Source organism: Molossus molossus, unplaced genomic scaffold (genome assembly GCF_014108415.1).
Source record: "Molossus molossus isolate mMolMol1 unplaced genomic scaffold, mMolMol1.p scaffold_m16_p_1, whole genome shotgun sequence".
NCBI lineage: Eukaryota > Metazoa > Chordata > Mammalia > Chiroptera > Molossidae > Molossus > Molossus molossus.
Genome location: NW_023425344.1, coordinates 251,693,267 through 251,716,738, shown reverse-complemented (window position 1 = coordinate 251,716,738; position 23,472 = coordinate 251,693,267). Strand labels below are relative to the sequence as shown.

Sequence of the window (23,472 nt, the reverse complement as noted above, 5' to 3'; positions counted from 1 at the left end):
TCCGCGCCTGGCCGCGTTCGTTTCGTCACAGACGCGCGCCAACCCTCGCGCAGGGCGAGGACGGAGCGCGTGCGTGGCGCCGCGCGGGATAGGCCAGCGGCGAGGGCAGGGGCGGGGCTCGTGAGCAGCGCGGCGCGGAATAGGCCGGGGAGATCTCGGGGGCGGGGCTCGCGCGCGGCGCGGGAAACAGCCCTGGCAAGTGGGCGCGCCGGGGCTGGGAGAGGGTGGGGTCGTGAGCACGCGGCTCCGGATAGGCCGGCTGAGGGCAAGACTCGCGCGCCGGGGGTGGGCCCTGAGTGCGGCGCGCCGCGGGATAGGCCGAAGGCGACCTTGGGGGCGGGACTCGCGAGAGGCGCGGCGCGTGACTGGGTGGGAGGGACGGGGTGTCTCAGGTTTTTTTTCTTTTGGTCGGTAAACAACTGTCGAAACTGGTTCTAGTTCCTGGTTTAAGTCAGTAGAGATGGAGGGTGACTCCACGTCTCCTAATTTTCACTCTGTCGGCATTCCCATCCTCACCGAAGCGGAGAGTGACGTTGCACGCCCCGGAGTAGGCCTGACGTCACGCCCAGTCCCCGCCGCCGCCGGCGCCGCTGTTCGGACGGACCCGCGGGGCGCGCGCGGGGTCACCCGGCTCGACCCCACCGTTGCCCGGAAGCGCATCTCTACAGCCGCTCCGTTTGGCTCGGCAGCGCCACTGCCCCCCACCCGCTTCTTTCGGCTCCTGCGTCATGCACTTTCGGTGACGAGAGCCGAGGCCCCAGTCTGACTGCAAGTCACACGTGACGTCACGTCTGCCGGCGGCTCCTCCCGAGGCGCGCAGTGTACCGCACGATGATGCATTATAATAATGTATTGCAGTATCATAGTAGACCTGAAGCTTATGTAATCCTACTAACCACTGCCACCCCAATGAGTTCAGCTGAAAAGGGGGATTCAGCTCTTACATTTCAGTCTAACTTGAAGACGTTTGTCCAGGGCCCATGAGTGCTGTGTTCATTCACTGTGGTCCGCAGCGCTCACAGGCCTGTCCCCGGGTCGGAGCAGGTGTCGCGGGCTGGCTCCGCCCAGGCCAATCTCCCGGGCATGTGACTGGCCACCTGCCTGTGTCCTCACGTGGCCGTCCCTCTGTGTGTCTATGTCCCAATCTCCTCTTTTTATAAGGTCCCCAATCAGCTTGGCTTAGGACCCAACGCATGTGACCTTTGTAGACTTAACCAACTGGTTCTTCAAAATACTGAAACAGAATGACCATATGACCCAGCAATCCCACGTCTAGACATAGAAAGGAAATGAAATCACTTTCTCCAGGCGATGTCTGCACCCCCGTGTTCACTGCGGCGCTATTCGCAGTGGCCAAGACATGGCAGCCACCTAGGCGCCATGGACCGATGTATGGACAGAGAAGAGGTGGTGCATACACACAACGGAATATTACTCGGCCATAAAAAGGACTTCCTACCCTTTGCACCAATGTGGATGGATCTAGAGGGTATTATGCTAAATGAAGTAAGTCAGAGAGAGAAAGATAAATATCGTATGATCTCACATGTGGCATCTGAAATCCTCGAACTCAGGAGCAGAGAGTAGAAGCTGGTCCCTTGGAGCTAGGGGAGGGTGGTGTATGGGGAGATGGGGGACAAAGGGACACCCTTCCAGTGATAAGATGGACAAGGTCCAGTCTGAGATAGTCTGAGCCTCTTAAACAATGGGAATGCTCTTCAGTTTTTTCTTAACCCTTTTCTGGATATGTTCAAAGTTTTTCCTCAAGCAGCCCCCAAAGAGCTTCACTCTGCAAACCTGGGAAGCAAGGAGCTTGGCTCTGGGCCTGTGAAGGGCCCAGCTCCGGGCCTGTGTGAAGAGCCTGGCTCCGGGCCTGTGTGAACAGCTGAGCTCTGTGTGAGCCAGACCCCAGCCAGGCAGTAGGAGCCACACTCTTCCTTTGTGTGCACTCCCCTGACTCATCGAGTTCTCACGCTCTCTCCCTTCCCTCCACCGTTTTCAGTAAACCTCTGAATCTGTTTTGCCTCCTCTCCTGATTTCCAACTTACTGGGGTAGGGGGCAGAAACCCCTTCACGAGTGACACGGGTCTGATACAGCGCGGTGACGAGAGTTGGCAATGCCATGCTGTGTACTTGAAAGTTGCGACGGGAGGAGGTCTTAGATGTTCTCGCCACAACACGGCGATTCACTGAGGTGAAGGAGAGTTCACTACCCTTACTGTGGTGAACATTTCGTAATGTCAAATCATCACATTGCTCACCGTAATTTACAGTTGAGGTGTACACTGCATGCCAATGACACGTTCGATATCAATTATATCTATCAATAAAGCTGGGGGGAAACTGAATTACCTCCTTAAAGATCATATTTCCAGACACGGTCACATTCTGAGGAACTGTTGGGACTTCAACATGAGTTTCAGGGGAACACAATTCAGCCCACCAGTGCCAAGCTCTGCGCTAGATCCTTGTGGGTGGAGTTGAATAGAACCAACAGAGTTTCTGCCCTCTAGTGGGACAAACGCCACAGAAGGGGACGCCCAGAGTCAGGAGACCTGCCCCCGAGGGGATGGGGAGGGGCAGGAAGACGGGCTAGCAGGGCCTGAGCTTGTGGGAAGCACTTGCCTACTGGCATAGAAAGCTGGACATTCTAGCCCTGGCCGGTTTGGCTCAGCGGTTAGAGCGTCGACTTGTGGTCCAGAGAGACCGGGTTCGGTTCCCACTAAGGGCATGTACCTTGGTTGCAGTTTGTCCCCGGCCCTGGTTGGGTCATGCGGGTGGCAACCACTCGATGTGTCCCTTTCACGTCGAATGTCTCTCTCTCTCTCTCTCTCTCTCTCTCTCTCTCCCTCCCACTCAATCTGAACAAAAAATGGAAAAATGTCCTCGGATGAGGATTAAAAAAAAAAGAAAGAAAGCTGGACTTTCTGAAAGTGAACAGTCACCAGACTGTCTCCCCACCGGAGGAGCTGACGTCCCCTCCCTCCAACAAATGCACAGAGAGGCGGAAGCCTGCGGGACATGTACTTGTTAAAATGTTTACTCAGAGGGGCAGTTTGAGTAATTAGTGTCTCAGCTGTGCCAGGAGCTTGTATTACTTCTAGTAACTTCTCAATGGGCTGTGCCTTCTGCCTCCACAGGGTCGCACGGCCGTCCTAGACCCACCATCCCCTCGTGCGTCTGCCTCCTCTCTGCACGCAGACTGCCCATGTTCTCATGCCCTCCGTGGCCTGTTCCTTCTGTGGCTCTTCCGTGTGTGCATAGACCACAACTTGTGTACCTGTCGGTGGACACCTGGGTTGGTGCCAGGTTCTGCAGTCACCAAGGCAGATGCTCTGGACACTCCTGTGTAAGACTTTTTCTGCACATGTGTTACTTCGTTGTGGGTCCATGCCTAGGGGTGCGATGGCTTGGGGGTAGGTACATGAGTTGTTGTTTTTTTAAATCCTCATCTAAGGATATTTGTTTTCTATTTATATTCAGATGGAATTGGGGATGGGGAGAAACATCAATGTGAGAGAGACACATCAATTGGTTGCCTCCTGCATGACCCCGACCAGGGCTGGGAACCGAACTGCACCTGAGGTACGTGCCCTTGACCGGAATCAAACCCGCCACTCTTAGGTCTGTGGGCTGACGCTCTAACCACTGAGCCAAACTGGCAAGGGCGGTGGATAAGCCTTTAATTCTAAGAACACTGGTAGTTTTCCAAAGTGCTGGAAAAACACATTTTTTAAAAAATCCTCACCTGCCCTGGCCGGTTTGGCTCAGCGGTTAGAGCGTCGGCCTGCGGTCCTGAGAGACCCGGGTTCGGTTCCCGCTAAGGGCACGTACCTCGGTTGCAGTTTGTCCCCGGCCCTGGTTGGGTCGTGTGGGTGGCAACCACTCGACGTGTCTCTTTCACGTCGATGTTTCTCTCTCTCTCTCTCTCCCTCCCACACTCTATCTGAACAAAAAATAGAAAAAATGTCCTCGGGTGAGGATAAAAAAAAATCCTCACCCGAGGATATTTTTACATTTATCTTCAGACAGAGTGGGAGGGAGGGGGAGAAAGAGAGAAACATGGATGTGAGAGAGACACATCAGTTGGTTGCCACCCGCACGACCCCAACCAGGACCAGGGATGAACCGCAACCGAGGTACATACCCTTGGCCGGAATCGAACCTGGGATTCCCTGGTCCTCAGGCCAACGCTCTAACCGCTCAGCCAAACTGGCCAGGGCAAAATGCATTTTATCAAACAACATTACCGAATCTCTTATTTGTCTTTTATCCACAGATTGAACTAGGACCACTCCGAGCTCATCTTCACTGGGGCTGTGTTATTGGTACAAAGAGCACCTTATTATAATTTCTCAGACCCTCAGAACACCCAACGCCAAGGAAACAGGGCTGTCTGCACAAACCGCCCCTCGGAGGACACGGCCTCCCGTCCCTGGGCCACCAGTGCTGGGGAAGAATGACCTCTAAGTTAACGACCTTTCTGCTGGGAGACGTGTGCAGTCATGTGAGACAGCAAAGGGTGTCTGAGCCGCTCGGACCTGCTCAGTGACCGAGGGACAGTGCGTTCCTAACTACAGCCTTCCGTGGGCCTGGCCACATGCACGCTCCAACGGTTCCAGCCTCAGAGGTGAGTGATCACAGGCCTGTTCTTTCCACGTCCGATACGAATGTCAGCATCCTTGCTCCCGCATTCCTTCCAGGCTCTCCATCCACTGCGGGTGCTGAGACCCCGCCTCACCCACAGTCCCTGTGGCCGGTGCAGAACTTTCCACCCCGCTGCGTGTGACTCCTGAAACCACAGGCGCCCACCTGTCCTCTCTGCTCCCCCCTCCGTGAGCACACCCCCTTCCTGCAGTCCGGCCCCTACAAGACTTCCAGCCCTGCTCTGGGGCATGTCCTCGGATGGGCCCCAGCAAAATCTCTTTCCTTCCATCTACAAAAGCGCCAGTCTTCTTTTCGTGGACACGCGCCACGCCGTGGCCTGGGGCTTCCTCCTAGAGACTCTGTCCGAGACGGAGGAAATAGGGCACCTGCGTCTGAGTGGCGGGCGCAGCGGCCTCCAGGCCGAGCTCCCCGCAGCTGCGGAGTTAAAGGGCAGGCTAACCTCGCAGGCCAGGCCGGTGTCTCCCTGCGCAGCGGGAAGCGACTGATCTTCCTTTGGAAACATGCGGACTCTGGTCCGTTGTCAGAACCCTGCTGGCCGTGGTAGCGAGAGGCGACCAGATGGGCATCTCTAGGGAGAAGCTGTCTCCTGGAGGCCGTGAGGGGCCGGGGTCCCAGAGCTCACCCGCCTGGGACTCTGTCCCTCTGCCTCTCTGTGTTGCGGAAGGGAGGAAGTAACTCCCTGGAAACTCAGCCTGTTCCTGTATGTGCCCGTCACCTGCACCCCGCGGGGCCAGACTGCTGGTGATGGGGAGGCCCAAGGATGCTGGGGCAGAACGTGGTTCACTGACTTCTTTCGAGTCCCTGCAGCCGTTCCGGGCACTGTTGGAGAGGTCTGCGGGCACAGGGAAGTCCCAGGGGTCCACGTCTCCACCTGTGAGCGGGCCACACCGGAGTGAGCCGACTTCAGCGAACCCAGCTTCAACTCTCAGCGCTACAAAGCCCGGGCTCGCCCTGGCGGCCCCTCTCCGTGGAACTCCTTCCCTCTCAGAGGGTAGCAGAAGGGCAGTAACTTTCCTCAACTGACCCCAAACCCTGTGGAGCTGTGCAGGAGGCTGCTGGTCAGGGCGAGTGCAGCCAGGAGCAGGCTGGCGACCAGGGGTCCCTCCGCTGAGACCCAGAGGCCCGGGTGAGGACTCGCGGACATAGACGGGCAGGGTGGCTCCATCGCCCAGCAGAGGAAGGGGCTCGGGCTCTAGAGCGAACTCCTTTAAATGTTTGGTTTTGGAAAACACATTCACTGCTGTGGTCTCCCTCACATGGGCTAGTTCTGAGCCAACAAACTTCTTGGCTTTGTGACAACAGACACGAGGGTCACCCAGACTGCTGTCACCGCAAAGCGCTGGTGGTACCTTTTAGTGTTAAAAGTCAAAACAAGCCTGGCTGGTGTGACTCAGTGGTTAAGCGTTGACCCATGCACCAAGAGGTCGACGGTTCGATTCCCGGTCAGGGCACATGCCCAGGTTGTGGGCCCGATCCCCAGTGGGGGGCATGCAGGAGGCAGCCAATCAGTGTTCTCTCTCATTGATGTTTTTATCTTTCTCTCCCTCTCCCTTCCTCTCTCTCTCTAAAAAATTAATGAAGAAAAAAAATAAAGCATGTAATGTATATATTTAAAAAAAGTCAAAACAAAAGGACAGTCAGAACAAGACACGCGTGACCACTACCGTTCAGTGGCTCTTGGATGTTTATTGCTAAACTGCTCCCACCAGACACACAGCATGTGATGTAAATGAGCCACCAAAGGTCCGCACTTTGGGCCCCATGACTCCTTCAAGCAGCAGGGTCGTGAACGGGTGCACAGGGCCGGCCTTCAGATGTTTAATGGGACCCCAGAAATCGGCAGGTGAGCTGAAGGCTCAGGAGAAATATAAAAGTCCAGAAAATCTTTTCCTACATCTTTCTGATGGCACCAGCGTTGCCTCCGGGGGCGGGGACAGGGCGTGCTGGGATCCGCTCTGTCACGGTCTAAAACAGCTGGATGATTGAGTCCCTCGATTTGCCGACACCAACCCATTTCACTGGAAGGGAAAAGGCTGGTCAGGCTGGGGCGCCGTGGGGGGGGGGGGGGGCGGCGCCAGGCACGGGGCACCCACCTGCCACTCCGACGTGATTCTCCACAAACCGGACGTAGCTCTGGGCCTGCGGGGGCAGGTCCTCCCACTTCCGGGCACCCGTGGTGTCAGCTTTCCACCCAGGCAGCGTCTCGTACTCGACCTCGACCTTCTGCAGGATCTCCTGGTTAGCTGGGGACACATGGGGTGGCACTGTCCTCACGTCCGCTCCACGCCGGGCAGGCGCTGGGTAGCTGGGACCCCCAGCCTGGGGCCTGCTCCCCTGGGGGCTCAGCGGCGAGGAGGGCAAGCCGCCCTGCTTGGTTTCTTCAAGGTCAGAGAGTGGTGCTCGGACAGCGGATGTACCGCTGCCCTACCAGGGGGACACGGCCAGCCGCACACGGGTTCGCCGCTGGAATGCCCTCGAGTGACTCAGCTGAGGACATTCTAAGGGGCTCTGAGACTTAGAAGTGTTAAGAAATCCTGCCCTGGCCCTGGCCAGTGTCGCTCAGCGGTTAGAGCGCGGCCCCTGGACCAAAGAGTCGCGGGTTTGATTCTGGTCAAGGGCACGTACTTCGGTTGCGGTTCATCCCCAGCCCGGGTTGGGGTTGTGCAGGAGGCAACCAGTTGATGTGTCCCTTTCACATCGATGTTTCTCCCTTTCTCTCCCTCACTCTCCCTCCCTCTTTCCACTCTCTCTAATGATTAATCAATGGAAAAATATCCTCGGGTGAGGATTAAAAACAAAGTGTTAAGAAATCCTGAAGGAGCCCGACTGGTGTGGCTCAGTGGTTGAGCGTCGACCTATGCACCAAGAGGTCGCCGGTTCGATTCCCAGTCAGGGCACATGCCCAGGTTGTGGGCCTGATCCCCAGTGGGAGGCCTGCAGGAGGCAGCCAATCGATGTTCCCTCTCATCAGTGTTTCTCTATATCTCTCCTTTTCCCTTCCTCTCTCTAAAAATCAATAAAGGAAAAAAAAAAAAGACATTGTGAAGGAGCTATGCCCCCACCCCTTCCCGGGCAGGGACCCCATTTGGAAGGGACCCTGGGCTCACAAATGGGAGATGCAGGAACAAGCCGTCCACCCCAAGGATGTCCAGCCTCAGCCCCCTCGGAGTTTGCACAGTCCCGAGCCCTGACCCCGGGGTTACACCACACGTCGAAGGGCAGGGTCAGTAGGGTGAGTCAGGGACCCTGGGAGGCACTGGTGGGTCTACACAGACAGGGAGGGGGAGCGGCCCGTCCATGCCAGCGAGGGAGGAAGCCGCGGGTGGGAGTGGGTCAGAAAGTGACCCACGTCCAGAGTCCGGAGTGACGGTGAGCTCCAGGAGAACGGCACGGCCTGCCTGCTCTCTATAGGTCTGTGGCAGTGGGAACCCAGCGACAGGGTCCGAGCGAGTGTGTTCTCAGGTCAGACTGCCATCTTTCCACGGCAGAGCTCAGGTCCACCAGAGCGTCCTCGTCTGCTGACCGAGGTGGGTCCCCCAGGGCCCCGGGGTGGGTGCCGGGCTCCGTTCCACCTGCCACCAGGCCAGTCCCTCCCAAACTGGGGCGCACCCACAGCCACCCTGAGAGCCGGCCAGGCCGCCCCGTCGGTGTGAGAAGCTGGGACAGCCAGTGGCCAGGCAGGTGCGAAACCTTCCCCGCGCCTCCAGGACCCACTGGTCACGTCTGCCCCAAGCCGGGTGCAGATGCCCCCGAGGGGAAGCCGCCTCCCCCTCATACCTGGGAAATAGGGGATCCTTTTCCCGTTCAGCTTGTACGAGACGCCGACTTTGATCTCGTCCAGGGCGTCCAGTATGTCCAGTTTGGTTAAAGCCAGCCTGTCCAAAACCAGGACGACAAATGGAGAAGCTGTTGGCATTGCGCTCGTGGCTTTGCCTGCCTGCCTCCCACGCTCCTCCTCTGCCTCAGTGAACAGAAGATAAAGCTGAGGTGCTCCAGGAGCCAGGCAGCGGGCAGGCTGGGGCACCCTCCCACAGCCACGGCGGCCTCGCGTGCGGAACAGTCCAGATGGAGTGACTCGCCCTGTAGGAGCGGGCTCTGGCCCCCAGCCCGGGCTCCCGGCTCCGGCTGCTCCGCTGGGGTCTGGGGACCCTGGGACAGTCCCAGCGTGGATGGTATGGGGGTGGCCACGCGCAACAAGCGCTTACGCGGTAAACCCATTGACCATGTGAGCGTAGCGCAGAATCATCAGGTCCAGCCAGCCGCAGCGCCTCTTCCTGCCCGTGGTCACACCCCACTCGTGGCCGCGGTTCTGCAGCAGGTCGCCGATTTCCTGTGTGCGGGCAGGGCGGGTCCCCGCGCACGTCAACGGAGCCTGGCCTGCCTCTGCCCGCCTGCGCTCTGCTCCTCCCCTCCCCCAACCCGTGCCTCGGGGCAGGGCTCGAAGCTGCACCCTGCAAACTGCGCCCCAGCTGAGGCTCCGCTCGCAGGCCTGGGGGTCGCAGGGAGGCCCCGGCAGCCTCGCCCACCTCCTTCCTCAGTGCCCACTGCGGGGAGTGAGATCAGAAGGCAGCTGTCCTGTGGCTCGGCTGGGGGCCTGCGGGCTGTGAGCCGGCTTCTCCCCTGGTCCCCATGCCTATCCCTATGTCGCCTGCCCGCCGCAGCTGCCACACACTCCTGGACATGGTGCCCCTCCCGCTCTGGCCCTCACACGCCTGCTCAGGACCAGGCCTCCTGTCCTCCTGGCCACCGGGACGCCAGGCCAGGCGGACAAAGGCAGGCTGCTGGCATCCTGGGGACTCCTTTCTGAGCCAAGGGGCGTCCCTGACCCCACTCGCCTGCAGCACCCCCAGTGGGGCCCAGGCTGTGTGGACACGTGTGTGCCTGAGCCACGTGGTGCCGTGCTGACGGAGCCCGCAGCCCCACCCACGTCTCGCTGCACGCCCCACCCCGACGCCTGGCCCCTCTGCACCCCCGGGGGGTCCTGCCCGGGCTGGGGACTCACGTTGATCTGCTCAGTGGGGAAGGCGCCGATGCCCACGCGTGTGGTGTAGGCCTTCACCACGCCGTAGACATCGCCTATGTTCTGGGGGGGGATGCCCAGCCCCGTGCACACGCCACCCACTGTGCAGTTGGATGACGTCACAAAGGGGTAGGTCCCTGAAAGACAGAGCCAGTTGGGGCCCTTCTGCCACCCCCACAGATCACACCAGCCCAGGGGACCCTCTGGGCAGAGGGCATGGTGGATAAGCCCCTGCACGGCCCCTCAGTGGGGTCTCCAGGGAGAGCGGTATCAGGGACCATCCTGGGGGGACGGGAGGGAGGAGGCTGCTCAGCCGCAGGCGGCCGCGGTTCGTCTGTGTCCCCGGTCGGGGAGGGGGGTGCAGTCCGAGGCGTGGCCCGAACCATCCCACCCTGTCGGGTCCCTGGGGTCCTCCCTCCTCTCGGCTGAAGTTCGACCGAGAGGCCCTGTGGCCCTTTCTGTGGCAGGGGTGGCAGCGTGGCCGCAGAGGGGCCTGCTTGTGCCCGCGCCCAAGCAGACACGTGGAGACGGGCCCGCGGTCCGCACCGAAGTCAATGTCCAGGAGGGCCGCGTTGGCGCCTTCCACGAGGATCTTCTTGGGGGCGCCGTGGAGCGCCTCGTACATGAAGTAGACGCCGTCTCGGACCATGGGCCGGATCCTCTCGGCAAAGCCCTGCGAGGGAGGAGAGTGGCCACGGGGGTGCCCCGCCCCCTCCCGCCAGCCTGGCCCATGCAGACCACCTCCTCCAGTCCGGGGCCTGGTCTGCAAGCCCGACCCCACCCAGGGCTTGTCTGTGACACCCAGCACTGCCCTCAGCCACCATCACGGGGTGCAGTGGGTCCCCCAATTCAGGTTGGAACCCTGACCCCCAGGACCTCAGGATGGGGCTGTACTTCGAGGCCAAGTTCTGATGAGGTCCCTAGGGTGGACCCGAATCCAGTGTGACTGTGTCCCTATGGGTCCATCTATCTTCATTTACAGCCCAGACAGAGGTCCGAGGAGCAGGATCCCAGCCTTGGAAACTTCCAGAAGGCCTGTGCTGATAGCTGCCTGTCCCCACCCCATCTGCCTCTCTCCGAGTGAGCAGGGACTTTACCTGCCTCAGGTGAAACAGCAATGCCCCCCCCACCTCCCCACACATCCTGGCACTTCCCCCAGAAGGCACATGAGGGCCCGGCCGGCGCCCGCCTGGCCTCCTGAGACCTCCTGACTGGCCCTCTGGCCGGGGGCTCACAAAGGAGGCTCATGGGCCCTAAGAAGGCCAGCAGCCCCATAATACTGCCCCGGAAAGGGTGCACCCCGTGAGATAAGTCGTCAGAAGCTCCTGCCGCCTCAGCCCCAGCCCTGGCCCCAGCCTCGGCCCCCTCACTCTACCTTGAGCCTTTTGAGTTGACCTTCAATGTCTATTTCCAAGGTGGGGAACATGGACTGGTGCTGATGGGCCAGGTTCTTGAACCTGCAGAGGTGACAGTGACTGGGTCCCCTCGGCCCTGCTGGATCCCCGAGCCCCTCTCGCTAGCCAGTCCCCCCCAGGGGCTGCGGGCGTCAGGTACCTGGCGGAAAACTCGTCAAAGTCGGACAGCAGGTCGCAGATGCGCAGGCCGGTGCGGGCCGCCTTGGAGGAGTAGGCTGGTCCGATCCCCTTCCTGGTGGTGCCGATGCTGAGAGACGGGGCAGCTGTGAGCACGGGAGCCTGCCTGAGGGCTCAGGGGTCCCCGCCAGGGCCCGGCCCTATTTCCATCCCTGGATGCCGTGTATGGCACCTCCTCAGCGAAGTGCCCAGCAGTCTGGGCGGCGGTGAGAACCCACCGGACTCCTCAAACGGCCACCTCTCAGGGAACCAAGGAACGGGGCTGTGGCAGATGGTGCTGGGCCCCAAACTAATCCTCCCCTCGTCCCCTGGCCTCTGCTCTGGGCCCAGCGTCCACCATGCCCTCCTGTCCCTCTCCTGGGGCCTGGGAGCCAGCCGTGCCCACCCTGCACCCACTGCCAGGCTCCAGGCTCAGCATGGGCACCTGAGTCTGGCCCACGTGAGCGTGTACTTGTGCGTGTGCACACGTGTGTGAGAGGAGTCACCCCGCCTCCTCACAGATATCTTCACAGGGCACTTATAGGACCATCAGGTGCCAGCAGGATCTGGGTGCGGTGTGGGGTGTGGCCTGTGTGTGGGTCCAGGCTGGCCAGGGGTCCCAGGGACAGGTGACAGGCAGCATGGGCAGCCTCCGGGGGGGGGGCAGCCAGTGTGGATGGTGTGACCCAGGGAGAGGAGGCTGGGGGTGAACTGATGGGGCGGTTCTCCAGGGGCTCCGGATCCAGGTTCCCCTCCGGTCCCCTGGGCAGGACACGCCCCGGGACCCCAGCTGTGGATGAAGCCCCACAAGACCGCCTCGGGCACTCACTTCTTCCCCTCCTGGGCTTGCCGCTGCGCCTCCTGGAGCCCGTCGACCGCCTGGTGGAAATCGAACACTGCGGGGCCAGGCGAGGGCACCCGGGGGAGAGACAGACGACGGTTACAGGCCGCCTGCCGCACGCCCGGGCCTCCGAGGGAAGGCGGTCCGGTTTGAAAGGGGACACACTGGGCCCTGGCCGGTGTGGTCAGGTGGCTGGAGCATCGTCCACGCGCCAGAGTGTCTGGGTTTGGGTCCCCGGTCAGGGCACAAACCCAGGTCGCACGTTTGAGTCCCGGTAGGGGCGCGTCCGGGAGGCAACCTGCTTGATGTTTCTGTCTCACGCGGATGTTTCTCTCTCTCTCAAATCAATGCAAACATGTCCTCAGGTGAGGACTACAATAAAAGAGGGACGATTTGGAATGCTGCCTCTGTTCCCCACCAACTCATGTGACCGCGGGTCCCCCTGACCACCGGTGCCCTGGGAAGGCCATGCCGAGCTCCATGGCTCTGTGCCTGGGGAGAGGGCCAGGGCGGGTCACTTGCTCACGGGGCGACACTCACCGAGGTGCGCTCGGTCAGAGATGACGAGCCTCTTCTCCCAGTCCCTGAGGCCTGTGGTGACGGCACAGACGGGAGGGCTGAGACGGGCCAGCTCCCCCAGCGCCCACCGGGCAAGAGCCAAGGCCACCCCCCGTGCTCAGCGCTGACGGCCCTCCCCTCATGGCCTCACCCCAGGGGATGCCCCCCACATTCCTGCAGCACTTATCTCCTCACGGGGCCCCCATCCTGGCACCTCCTGGCTCCCGTGTCCCAGGGTCAGGTTCCCACACCTGCCCTGAACTTGAGCCCCGAGGCCGAGGCCCTGCTCCCTTCACGACCTCTCGGGGACTTGGGGCTGCTGCGTCATGGTCAGCTGGCCCCTAGACAACCCTCACAGGGCCTCAGTCGCCCAGATGCCCTGGCGGGTGGCCCCAGTCACCGCCTGCCTGCCCCCTGTCCCTGAGGAGCCCCTGGAACCACATCTTTGCTGGAAGGCATAGTCAGCCCACCAGAGCAACTGCACGGCAAGGCACCGGCGGACCCGGCCGCTGGCGACACTCCGGTGCCAGGACCTGTGCGTGGGGCTCGGACCTACCTTTCTTCTCGTTCTTCTCTGCCTCTTCGAACAAGCCCGGCAAGTGGACAACCACCCCGTTGCCTGCAACACACGGACAGGAGGCCGCCCTGTATCACAGATGCTGGCGACTCGGACGGGCACCATGGCACGAAACGGGCACCACACGCTCATAGCGGCATCGGTCCCAGCCGCGGAGGCGAGGGTGCAGCCCAGCGTCCACAACGCGGGAGGGGTCACCTACTGGGGTCCAGCCACACCGTGGAAAGTTACTCAGCCTTAGAAAGGACGGAGGCTCAGACACCGGTACGACACGGACGTCGTGCTCGGTGACGTAAGCCAGGTGCAGGAGGACAGATGCTGTGTGACTCACAAAGGTCCCAGCAGCAGTCAGAAGGGTGGAGACGGACAGGGGCGGGCAGGGAGGTGAGGATGCCCAGGGATGATCACGCAGTGGTGTGAATGTGAACCCCCGGACGGTGCACCGGCCATGGCCATGTCCGAAACGGAACGCGGCGACGGCCGTGCAGCCGTGGGTGAATTCCACGGCCCAAGCGACGCCTCAAGAGGGTTGTCAGCTCCCGGGAGCCCTGCTGCCCCAGACATAAAACCAAAGTGGGCGGCACAAGTGGCCCAAAGTCGCACGTCCCCGTGGGTCCAGGTAGAGCCGACCGCTGCCCTTTCCTCTGGGACCACAGGCTGCTGGGCCAGGGCCACCCTCTCCGGAGCTGGCCCCGCGGAGTTGGCAGTGGCACAGGCTCAGCTGAGGAAGACAGGACATTGTCCAGATGGCAGTGACTCAGAGGCCACGCAAGCCACGCTGAGCACAAAAGGTCACCTAAATGCCACGCATCCTGGAATGGCCACAGGGCAGGGCTGGGCTGTCCCAAGCTGAGGGGAGGCCCGTGAACCGCAGCGCCCTCAGCCCTCGCTACGTGCATTCTCGGCCGCCTGGCCACGCTGACTGACGAGCTGGCCCCCGCTGATGCACTCTGGTGACTGTCCAGCCTGGGCCCCGGCCACTGGCCCTGAAGGATCCTCTGAGACCGGGCAGAGCGCACCCCCCGCCGTCAAGTGGTGCCTCCTTGGCCTGCTTCCTGCCTGGCGCGGGGTGGGGGCAGCCGACAGGCGGGAGCTGAGAGGGCTTCCTGTAGCCGGGCCACCCTGCCAGGCCAGGCTGGGGGTCATGTCCTCAGCCACGCTGGAGCCTAGGTCTGCACCCGCATGGAGGGGCGATCGGGGACCTCCTCCTCAGCCCACATTTCCCTCCTGGTGGGCCAGCGCTGGGCACTTCCCTACCCCTGCAGCCCCCGCTTCCTGAGGGGGAGGGGCAGAGGAGTCACGAGGGTGCTCAGCCATAGGAAGAACCAGAAGGAAAAGTACTGGAAGCTCGAAGAGCCTGTCCCAGGGGCCTGGCGGGGGGACCAGGACCAGTGTCTCTGAACAAGGGAGGCTAAGAGATGAGGCCAGGACAGGCAGCGGGGCCTTGTGACCGAGAGAGAGAGAGAGAGAGAGAGAGAGAGAGAGAGAGAGAGAGAGACACCAAGGAGGGGGGAAGAAAAGGAGCGATCCATGGTCCTGGGGGTGGCTCTGTCTCTCAGGAGCCCCCAGAAGTCACAAGTGGCTGCAGGGAGGGCAAGGGGGCTGGGCCGGGGGCAGGACCCTGCAGAGTGGAGTGAGGAGGGCCGTCTGCAGCACAGGGCTCCTGCGGCGGCCAGGAGCAGCAGTGTCCCCACCCAGGCTCCGCTCCATCCACAGGCAGGGAGCCAGGCCCACCCGCACGCACACACGCACACCTGGGCAGGTGTGCTTCAGCACGGGCACACTCACTCACGTGCAGCACACTCACCCACACGATGCACACGCGCTTGCTCAGGGGTCTGGGAGCTCAGCGGAGCCTCGGGCACCCTCTCCCCCTCTGGCCCAGGCTGGGCAGCATCCTGACTGCCCCCCACCTGTCCCATGCGGCTGACAGGCTCCCAGATCAGACTCTCCAGCCAGGGCTCCGGACGGGGCCCGGGATCTCGAACCTCGGCCTGGCTGAGCAGGCCGTGCAGGGACAGCCGGGGACCCCTGCACATCAAGGCCCGGGGGGGGGGGCACTCACCGATGAAGGACACGGCCTTGGTGTTGATGATGCCGCTGGGCAGCAGGTGGAAGTCATACTCCTTGCCGTCCACCACCACGGTGTGGCCAGCGTTGTTGCCCCCCTGGGGACAGAAACCCACTGAGTGTCTAGGAGCCCCCGGGCTTGGGCCACCCTGGGAGAGCCGCCCTGCACCCAGCCCTGCTCCGGGCCTCCCAGCTCTGACGCGGGGCACTCAGGTCCTGGCCCCCAGGGATCGGGAGACACCGTCCAACCGGACTCCGGGAGTCTCTCCAGGGGCAGCTGGGCTCTGGTGCCGGTCTGGGGTGTGCTGGGTTCGTGCCCTGCTCGAGACCGGCCCAGGCTGCTTCCAGCACCCGCACTGTCTTGTGGGTACACGCCAAGACCCCCAGGTGTCTCAGTGCAGCCTGAAGCTGGGGCGCGCACAGAGCCCCTCTGGGCCTCCTCTCATGCAGAAGTGAGGGGCCCCACTGCCGCACCCCACACAGACAGTTGGGGGACACGTGCTGTCTCGGACGAGTGGGGCCAGTGCTCCTCACCCCCAACAGCAGCTCCCCTTTAGGCCCACACCTTCCCCTTAAGAATAGAACGAAAAAAGAAATTTTGAGGCCAGCCCTATTCTGGGGGACACCAGGCCACAGGAGCCCCTTTGTGGAACCTTTGTTGACGTGGGCTGGGGCTGGCAGGAGAGGGCCCGACAGAGGGAGGCCCGGCCTGCAGCCCCATGTCCTGCCACTGGAGGGCACTGTGGTCCCTGGGGCCTGGGCCCTCAGACCCCGGGGCTGCCCTCCCTCCTGGGTCCCCACAGAGAGCAAGCAGAGCCCTGGGGAGGGGCACACGCCTGCTGGGGCCCAGACTGTGGACCTGCCCAGCCCGGCCCCACCTACCTGCCCCAATCTACCACAGACAGGCGCCCGATGGGGACTCCTCCCTGCCACACCCGGTCTTGCGGAGGGAGTCCTGGCTGCAGGCTGAGGAGCATCAGCACCCCCCCACCCCCACCCCCACAGGGCCCCGTAGGGCCCCGCAGGGTGGGGCCCTCATTGCCTTTCCTTGCCCACCCCGGGCAGGCTGAAGGACACCTGCTCCCCGACCCCTCCTGGGGCACCGGCTGCTTGCGCTTCATCTGGACAGACTGCCTCTCTCAAAGGTCCCCCTTAAACAGCTTGGGTGGGCCACCGGGCAGTGAAAGGCAGACTCGGGGGACCTCAGGCCTCGCATCGCTAACCGAAGTGGGCTGGAGCCCAGCCCTCCACCCCTGCTCCCCTCAAGGGCCCCCCTGGAAACCCATCCCACCAGGGGTCCCAGAGACGGGTATCCTGCTCATGACACATGTGGGAGGTCCCTCTGGGTGCCCCCATGCTGCTGCCCCAGGGTGTGAAGGCCTGTTCCCAGGTGACCCCACATGCCTGGGGTCACACGCCTGGGGTCACCGCTGTCCAGGTGTGCGTCCCGGTGGCCCTCCAGGTCCCACAGCTCAACCCCACGGGTGGGCCGCTGCTCTCCAGGGGCGTGGCTGTGGAAACGGCCACGTTCGGGGGGAAACGGGTGCCGGAGGAGTGTCCGGGGCCTGGGACCTAGGAGGGTGCCCCTCGGGTGAGGATGGCAGGGCATTGGGCCTTGGGGGCTCAGGACGGAGCCCGTGCTGGGAGGGGAACTGGGCGGCCCCCGGGGCTGGGAGGGGGATGCAGATACAGGGAGGGGGAGATGGGCCTTCCAGGAGACCCTCTGCCCTGGGCTGCTGGTTCAGGCCGTCAGAAGGGACAGCTGGCAGTTCAGACGCCCACGAGCGACCGACAGGCCTGGGGGTCCCTGCCCCTCCCGGGGATTCCATCCTTGCTCCGCCCTCCAGAGGTTCTCCACATGGAGCCACACCCACAGGAGGGGCAACCTGGGGGCGTGGCCTCCAGGGACAGAGGGGGAAACTGAGGCCCCCAGAGAGGGGAGCTGGCGGCAGAGCCCAGGCCACGCTGCCTCATTCCCTGCCCAGTGCCCAGGGCCGCATGACAGCCTCGGAGCACCCCACCTTTGTTTGGGGTAAACACGGGCACTTAGGGACAGGCACCAGCCGCCGTGGACCAGTGGGCATCAGATGACCCCTGCCAGCTGCAGGCCGGGCCTCAGCCCGCAGGCCACTCCCAGGGGCATGAGCCAGGCCGGATGCAGAGCCCAGGGCCTGCTCACTGCAAAGGCCGAGGGGACCCTGCCAGAGACCCTGGCCTGTCCTCCCCTAGGGCACACGTGGCAGGGACACCCCACCTGCCCTCCTCAGGCTTTGGCCCAGCTGCCGTCTGCAGGCCCAAGAAGTGGGCCAAGGGCCGCTCGGACTGCAGGCTGGTTTACAACACCATCTGGAGAGGGCAGCTAGCCCAGGGTCCCACAGGAGATGCGGGACAGCCTGTCCCAGCCCAGCCTGGCCTCCGAGGAGGGGCCCTTGCCTCCTGGGCTGCTCTGGGCCTCCCCATCCCAGGGGGGCAGGTTCCAGAGGCTCTGAGTCCGGTGCCCCCTGACGGTGAGCCAGGACCATCCCAGGACCAGGCAGCCGAGGCTGTTCCCACACCTCAGCCTCACCGTCGGCTGGAGCCACACCCCCGGGGACCGGTGGGCAGTGGGGGCTGGCAGAGCGGCCGGCCTCGGCCTCGGCCGAGGTGCAGCCGGGGGTCGGGCACAGCCCTCAGCCCTCCCCAGGGCGCGGAAGCCCCTCCCACTCCCACTGTCCCCTGCTGGGCCTGGCCTGGCACGCAAAGTCCCCTGTGGACACCAGCTGCCTCCCTGATGTCACGGATCTAAGAAAGGGGGGCTAGCTCACTCTCAGACGGGAAGAGGACCAAGGCCGAGGCTGGCCCACTCAGAAATCTGACCAGCTTGACCTTTCCTGTCCCTGCAGGCATTTAGCCAGCTCAGGCCCAGCCACGGGCACAGCCTGTCCCCAGAGAGCATCAGTGGTGACCCTGGTCCATGCAACACATACCTGGGGCGCCCCCCACCCCACCCTGCCTCTGGAGAGCCTAGTCACCTTGTATGACCTCTGCCACCCTCCTTGGCACCCCAAGGCTCATGCAGCCCTGACATCCGACCTTGATGTCCCACTAGGGGCCCCTCTCCACGCCCTCCTCACTCCCTTGTTTCACGCTGGGGGGCACCCCTGGATGGAGCACACACTGGGTGCCTTATCACCCACACACATCCCGGCCTTGCTCTCTGGTATCTGTCCCTGACCTCATACCCCACTATCTGCTTCGAGGCCTCCACTGACCTCTGACCCACCAGGTTCCCACCTCTCACACCCACTCAGCCACCCCACCCCACAGGTCTCCTTGAGGCTTGAGATGGCAACCACGGCCACCAAGTGCCCACTTGGGCCAAGCTCCCAGAGAGGTGCCGGCCTGGCCTTTCTCCCGTGATGTGGCCCCCAACCCATCAGCACCAGCTCACTCGGGACAGGGACCAGCTCTTCCACCGGGGTCCACCCCCCACACTGGCCCCTGTGCAGGACGAGTGGACAGAGGGAGCAGACAGGTGAGCAGGGGCAGGGTGTGGGCAGGGGCGCCGGCAGCTCCTCAGGGGCCATGAGCTACCAGCCTGGGGTGGACAGGGTCCTGGTTGGGAGGAGACTCGGGGCTGGGGCCATGGGTTTTATCCAGATCGCGCATGGCTCACTCAGGGTTGGCGCTCACTCAGGGTTGGCGCTCAGGGCTGGCGCTCAGGGCTGATGCTCAGGGTTGGGGCTCTGGGTTGGAGTTCAGGGCTGGCGCTCAGGGCTGATGCTCAGGGTTGGGGCTCTGGGTTGGGGCTCAGGGCTAGCGCTCAGGGCTGGGGCTTAGGGCTGGGGCTCAGGGCTGGGCTCTGGGCTGGGGCTCAGGGCTGGGCTCAGGGCTAGCGCTCAGGGCTGGGGCTCTGGGCTGGGCTCAGGGCTAGCGCTCAGGGCTGGGGCTCTGGGCTGATGCTCAGGGCTGGTGCTCAGGGCTGGCGCTCAGGGCTGGGGCTCAGGGCTAGTGCTCAGGGCTGGGGCTCAGGGTTGGGGATCTGGGCTGGCGCTCAGGGCTGGCGTTCTGGGCTGGGGCTCAGGGCTGGGCTCTGGGCTGGGGCTCAGGGCTGGGCTCTGGGCTGGGGCTCAGGGCTAGCACTCAGGGCTGGGGCTCAGGGCTGGGGCTCAGGGCTGGGCTCTGGGCTGGGGCTCAGGGCTGGGCTCTGGGCTGGGGCTCTGGGCTGGGGCTCAGGGCTGGGCTCAGGGCTAGCACTCAGGGCTAGCACTCAGGGCTGGCGCTCAGGGCTGGGGCTCAGGGCTGGGCTCTGGGCTGGGGCTCTGGGCTGGGCTCAGGGCTGGGCTCAGGGCTGGGCTCTGGGCTGGGGCTCTGGGCTGGGCTCAGGGCTGGGCTCAGGGTTAGTGCTCAGGGCTGGGCTCAGGGCTGAGCTCAGGGCTGGGGCTCTGGGCGGATGTGTGACCCTGGCTCCCCACCCGTGCAGTGCTGCACCGTGCTTGGTGCCCACTGGCAGGTTCCATTCCTTCGTTCATTCAACCTCAACCAAGACTTGCCCTCTTCCCGTGAGGCCTTGGAGCAAGGCCTGGGACAAAGGAGGTCATGGGACACAGGACATCGGGCCGTTGAGGAGAAGGGAGGCTGCCCAGAAACAGCCCTGGAGCGGAAGAAAACGGCGGGAGGAACCCGGGGCATGAGATGGGACCACAGGCCCCCAAACAACCGAGATGAGAGCAAAGCAAGTACAGCTGTCCCCCGGGAAGGCCCAGGGCCAGGTGACAGGCCACTGGGGCTGGCTTGCTGTAGCCCTTTCAGCCAGCTGCCCAGACAGACTGCAGTCCCAGCCTGCTCGGCCCTCGGCTGCTCTGTCCGAGGCTCTCTGCCGGGATGGGAGTGGCCAGGGCCGGCCTGCTGACGCAGGTGCAGAGCTTGTCCCAGAACCATCTCCACAGCTGGAAGGGCAGCCCAGCGGCAGCAGGACGAGGGTATCGACGGCCACTGCAGTCACCTCGAGGAGGGGAGACAGGCCCCGGTGGGCAGCAGTTTATGTGGAGGGCTGTGGGCATCCCTGAAGCAGACTGGCCGGAGGAGGGCGCCCTGTGCTAAAGTGGGGGTGGGGGGCAGCCCCCTGACCACACACTGCACTGGGCTTCGGGGCACAGGGGCTCCTCGCTCACTCAGCAGGGGTTGGGGGCTGCTTCCTGCACCTGGGCTGTCAGTGGGGAGGGCAGGGTGTGCTTTCCACGGCTTAGGACACAGAGGGGTGGGGACGTTCCAGAGTCCAGGGAGCTCCCAGGAGTCCACTGTCACATCAGGCAGAGGGAGTCCAGCTGTTGAGGTTCCCCTTCTCAGGGGACTCTGAGCCCCAGTCTCCAGGCGGGAGCTCAGGAAAGGCCACAGTACCGGGGAGAAGGAGCCCAGGGGGCAACCAACCCCTTTTTGGGCAGCATTCTTGCTGGTGGCTCCAAACCCCAGTACCGCCAATGCATACACCCCAAAGCCAACCCCTTTGCACCCTGGGTGACCTCTGTCAGCCACAGCAGCAAGCATGGCTCGGAGGCCCTGGTGGGGGGCAGTGGCCCCTAGGGAGCGCCCAGTGACCGTCACCCAGCAGCAGGCAGAGGTCCTGCCCTGGGCCCTCAGGGGACAGAGCCTGTGTCTGGCCTCCTTGGTGGCACTGCCGCTGCTGGTCACCCTGGCCAGAAGTCCCTGGCCCCTCCCTCTCCCTCTGTCCAGCCAGGACCCTGCCTTCCTCAGGTCCTCCCCTGGCCTCTGCCACCTCTCCGCAGACAGCCCAGGGTCACCTCCCAGAGACGCTGTGCCTGCCCACTTACCCCACACTTCCCAACACCCAGCCCCTCCGTGTGTGGGTCAGCCAGCCCCAAGCCTGACCCAAACAATGAGGAATAGGGGTGTCCCAGTTGTCCTCAAACCCCCCGGGGGCTGGGGTCGCTGCCCCCTCTCCCACTCGAGGGCCCAGTGGCATGCCCCTGGCACACTCACCCCCTGAGGATCGGGTGTCCCCAACTCAGCAGGACTTGTATTTATAGCTCTGCCCTGGCCCACTGCAGGGGTGGGGGTGGGCCTGGGTGGGGGTGGGGGTCTCTGGGGGAGGAAGGGGGAGGGGCGTCTCGCGCAGGGGGAAGGTGTGAGCGCCTGTGAGTGGGTGTTGTGTGCATGCCTGAGTCGGTGGAGGTGGCCCTGGGAAGGTGTCCCCGGGAGGGAAGGGCTCCAAGAGGCGTGTGGGAGTCTGGGTAGGGTGGGGGCTGGCTGGATGGGGAAGGCCGGCGCACCTGGCAGCGGCTGATGATGTCGGCGTCCGTGGCCAGCAGGTCCACCACCTTGCCTTTGCCCTCGTCCCCCCACTGCGCGCCCAGCACCACCGTCACCCGGGAGCCGGTCGCCGCCGCCTCCTGCTGCAGCCGCCCCCGCTTGACGCCGCCGGCGCCGGGGGGCCGGTCGTTGGAGGCCCGGGTCGCAGACATGCCGCTCGCTGGTCCGCTGCGCTGGGCCGCCCGAGAGCCCGCCCGTCCCGGCCATTAAAAGGCGCGGCCCGGGGCGGGGGGCGGGCCCGTGACGCTCGTGACCTCCGGACCCGGTCCCGCCCCCGCCGCCGCCGGAGTCGTTGGCCTGCGGGCGCTTTGGGGCGCACGGGCAGACGGCGCGCTCCGGGGTCCCGCCCGCGAGGGCGACGGCTCCCCCTGCCCCGGGGCAGGCCTGGGCGCTGCGAACCCACCCCGCGGCCCGGACCTCGGGATCCAGAACTGCGGGGGGTCTCCTCCCGCTCCGACGTGCGGCTCGCAAAAGGGGAGCCCCGTCGCTGCGTCCCACCTGGAGGGTCCGCCTGCTCGGGGGTGGGGGTGCGCACCTGCCCTCGGTGAGCCCGGGTCCTCTGGACCGGCGCGCGCGCCCTCTGGTGGCCGCGGAGAGGACAGCTGTCCCCTCTGCGCGCAGGGGCCGCCGCCCAGCAACAGGACACGCTGTGGCCTGCCCGCGGGAGCCCCAAGCGGGCTCCATCCGAGAGCCGGGCAGCCCTGGGGAGCAGCCAGAGACGCACCGAGAGGTCCCACACCAGGTCTCTTTCCTGCTCCGGCCTGTGGGGGGACTGGGTGCCCAGCCAGGCTGTGTGACAGACAGTAGGCTGGGCTCTTGAGTTCCCAGCTGGGTGCACTGCCTGAGCCCACACATATCCCACAAGTGGACTCTGGCTTGGGCCTGGGAGAAAGGACCAGCGATGGGGTCCCTGGGGACAGCAGTGCCCTACGGGGCCCTAGCCCCCCCCCCCCCTCCCTGTGGGCCCAGAGCCCATCCACTCACCTCTGGTCAAGGCTTGGAGAGCAGAGGGTTTGTGGGGGACTCCTGGTTCTCAGGCTGGGGACAAGACACTTCCCAGGAAGAAAGGAAGTCACCTTGGGCTTGTCACACGAAGTCACCCATGGAGCATGAAGGATTCAAGCCCCTTGCCTGGCCGGTGTGGCCCAGTGGATGGAGCACCGCCCATGGACTGAGAGGTCCCTGTTGGATTCCCAGTCAGGGCACACGCCCAAGTTTCAGGCTCGATCCCCAGTAGGGGGCGTCCAGGAGGCAGCCGATCAGTGCCTCTCTCTCACATTGATGTTTCTACCTCTCTATTCCTGCTTCTCTAAAATCCAATTAAAACTTATTAAAAAAAAAAAAAAAAAAAAGGACTCGAGCCCCAGCAAGGGCTGCACTGCCCATGACTCTCCTCCTCCTTTGTCCCTTGCTCCAGGTGGGGCCCCTGGCTCAGACCCTGGGCAGGTCCCTTGGCCCCTTGGTGCCCCAGACCCTCTTCTCACTTGGGGACACCAATAGTTCCTTTCCCCCAGCACTGCTGGAGGCAAACGCCACAGTGTGGTTTACACGCAGAGAGCGGGGTATCATGTCCACAGCTTCCTGGTGACGGTGGCAGGCTGGGGACAGGGAGAGCAGCCCACCGGCCACCAGCCGGGGAAGCAGCTAGAGCAGGGGCAGGAGGGCTGGGTGTGAGGCTGTGACGGTCACAAGCAGGCAGAGGAGGGGTGTCCAGAGGGGCTGTGTCGGGGCTCGGGTGGGAGGGCATTGGGATCACAATGTGGAAGAGGAAGGGGCTGGACTTGGCAGGAAGGACCAAGAGGGTTCTAGAAGTTTCTGTCTGCTGGCTTCCAGGCGAAAGGAGCCGAGCCTTTGCATG

The 23,472-nt window shown here is 63.6% G+C and overlaps 1 protein-coding gene across 10 annotated transcripts; it reads right to left on the bottom strand.

Annotated features, from left to right (window-relative positions):
• Positions 1–6,334: 6,334 nt before the first annotated feature.
• ADSS1 (adenylosuccinate synthase 1) lies at positions 6,335–22,168 on the bottom strand. 10 transcript variants are annotated; one of them, XM_036267982.1, is made up of 13 exons: positions 22,150–22,168; positions 15,301–15,403; positions 13,215–13,277; positions 12,641–12,691; positions 12,089–12,138; positions 11,243–11,350; positions 11,064–11,163; positions 10,235–10,361; positions 9,671–9,825; positions 8,874–8,998; positions 8,446–8,543; positions 6,762–6,911; positions 6,335–6,686 (listed from the first exon to the last, which is right to left on the bottom strand). In XM_036267982.1, the coding sequence occupies exons 2-13, from the start codon at positions 15,355–15,357 to the stop codon at positions 6,634–6,636; spliced, it is 1,137 nt and encodes a 378-aa protein (XP_036123875.1). In that variant the 5' UTR covers positions 15,358–15,403; positions 22,150–22,168; the 3' UTR covers positions 6,335–6,633. The 10 variants fall into 10 exon arrangements, with proteins under 10 accessions (XP_036123875.1, XP_036123856.1, XP_036123848.1 ...); XM_036267963.1 differs by lacking the exon at positions 22,150–22,168 and adding an exon at positions 22,113–22,135; XM_036267955.1 differs by lacking the exon at positions 22,150–22,168 and adding an exon at positions 22,018–22,111.
• Positions 22,169–23,472: the final 1,304 nt, after the last annotated feature.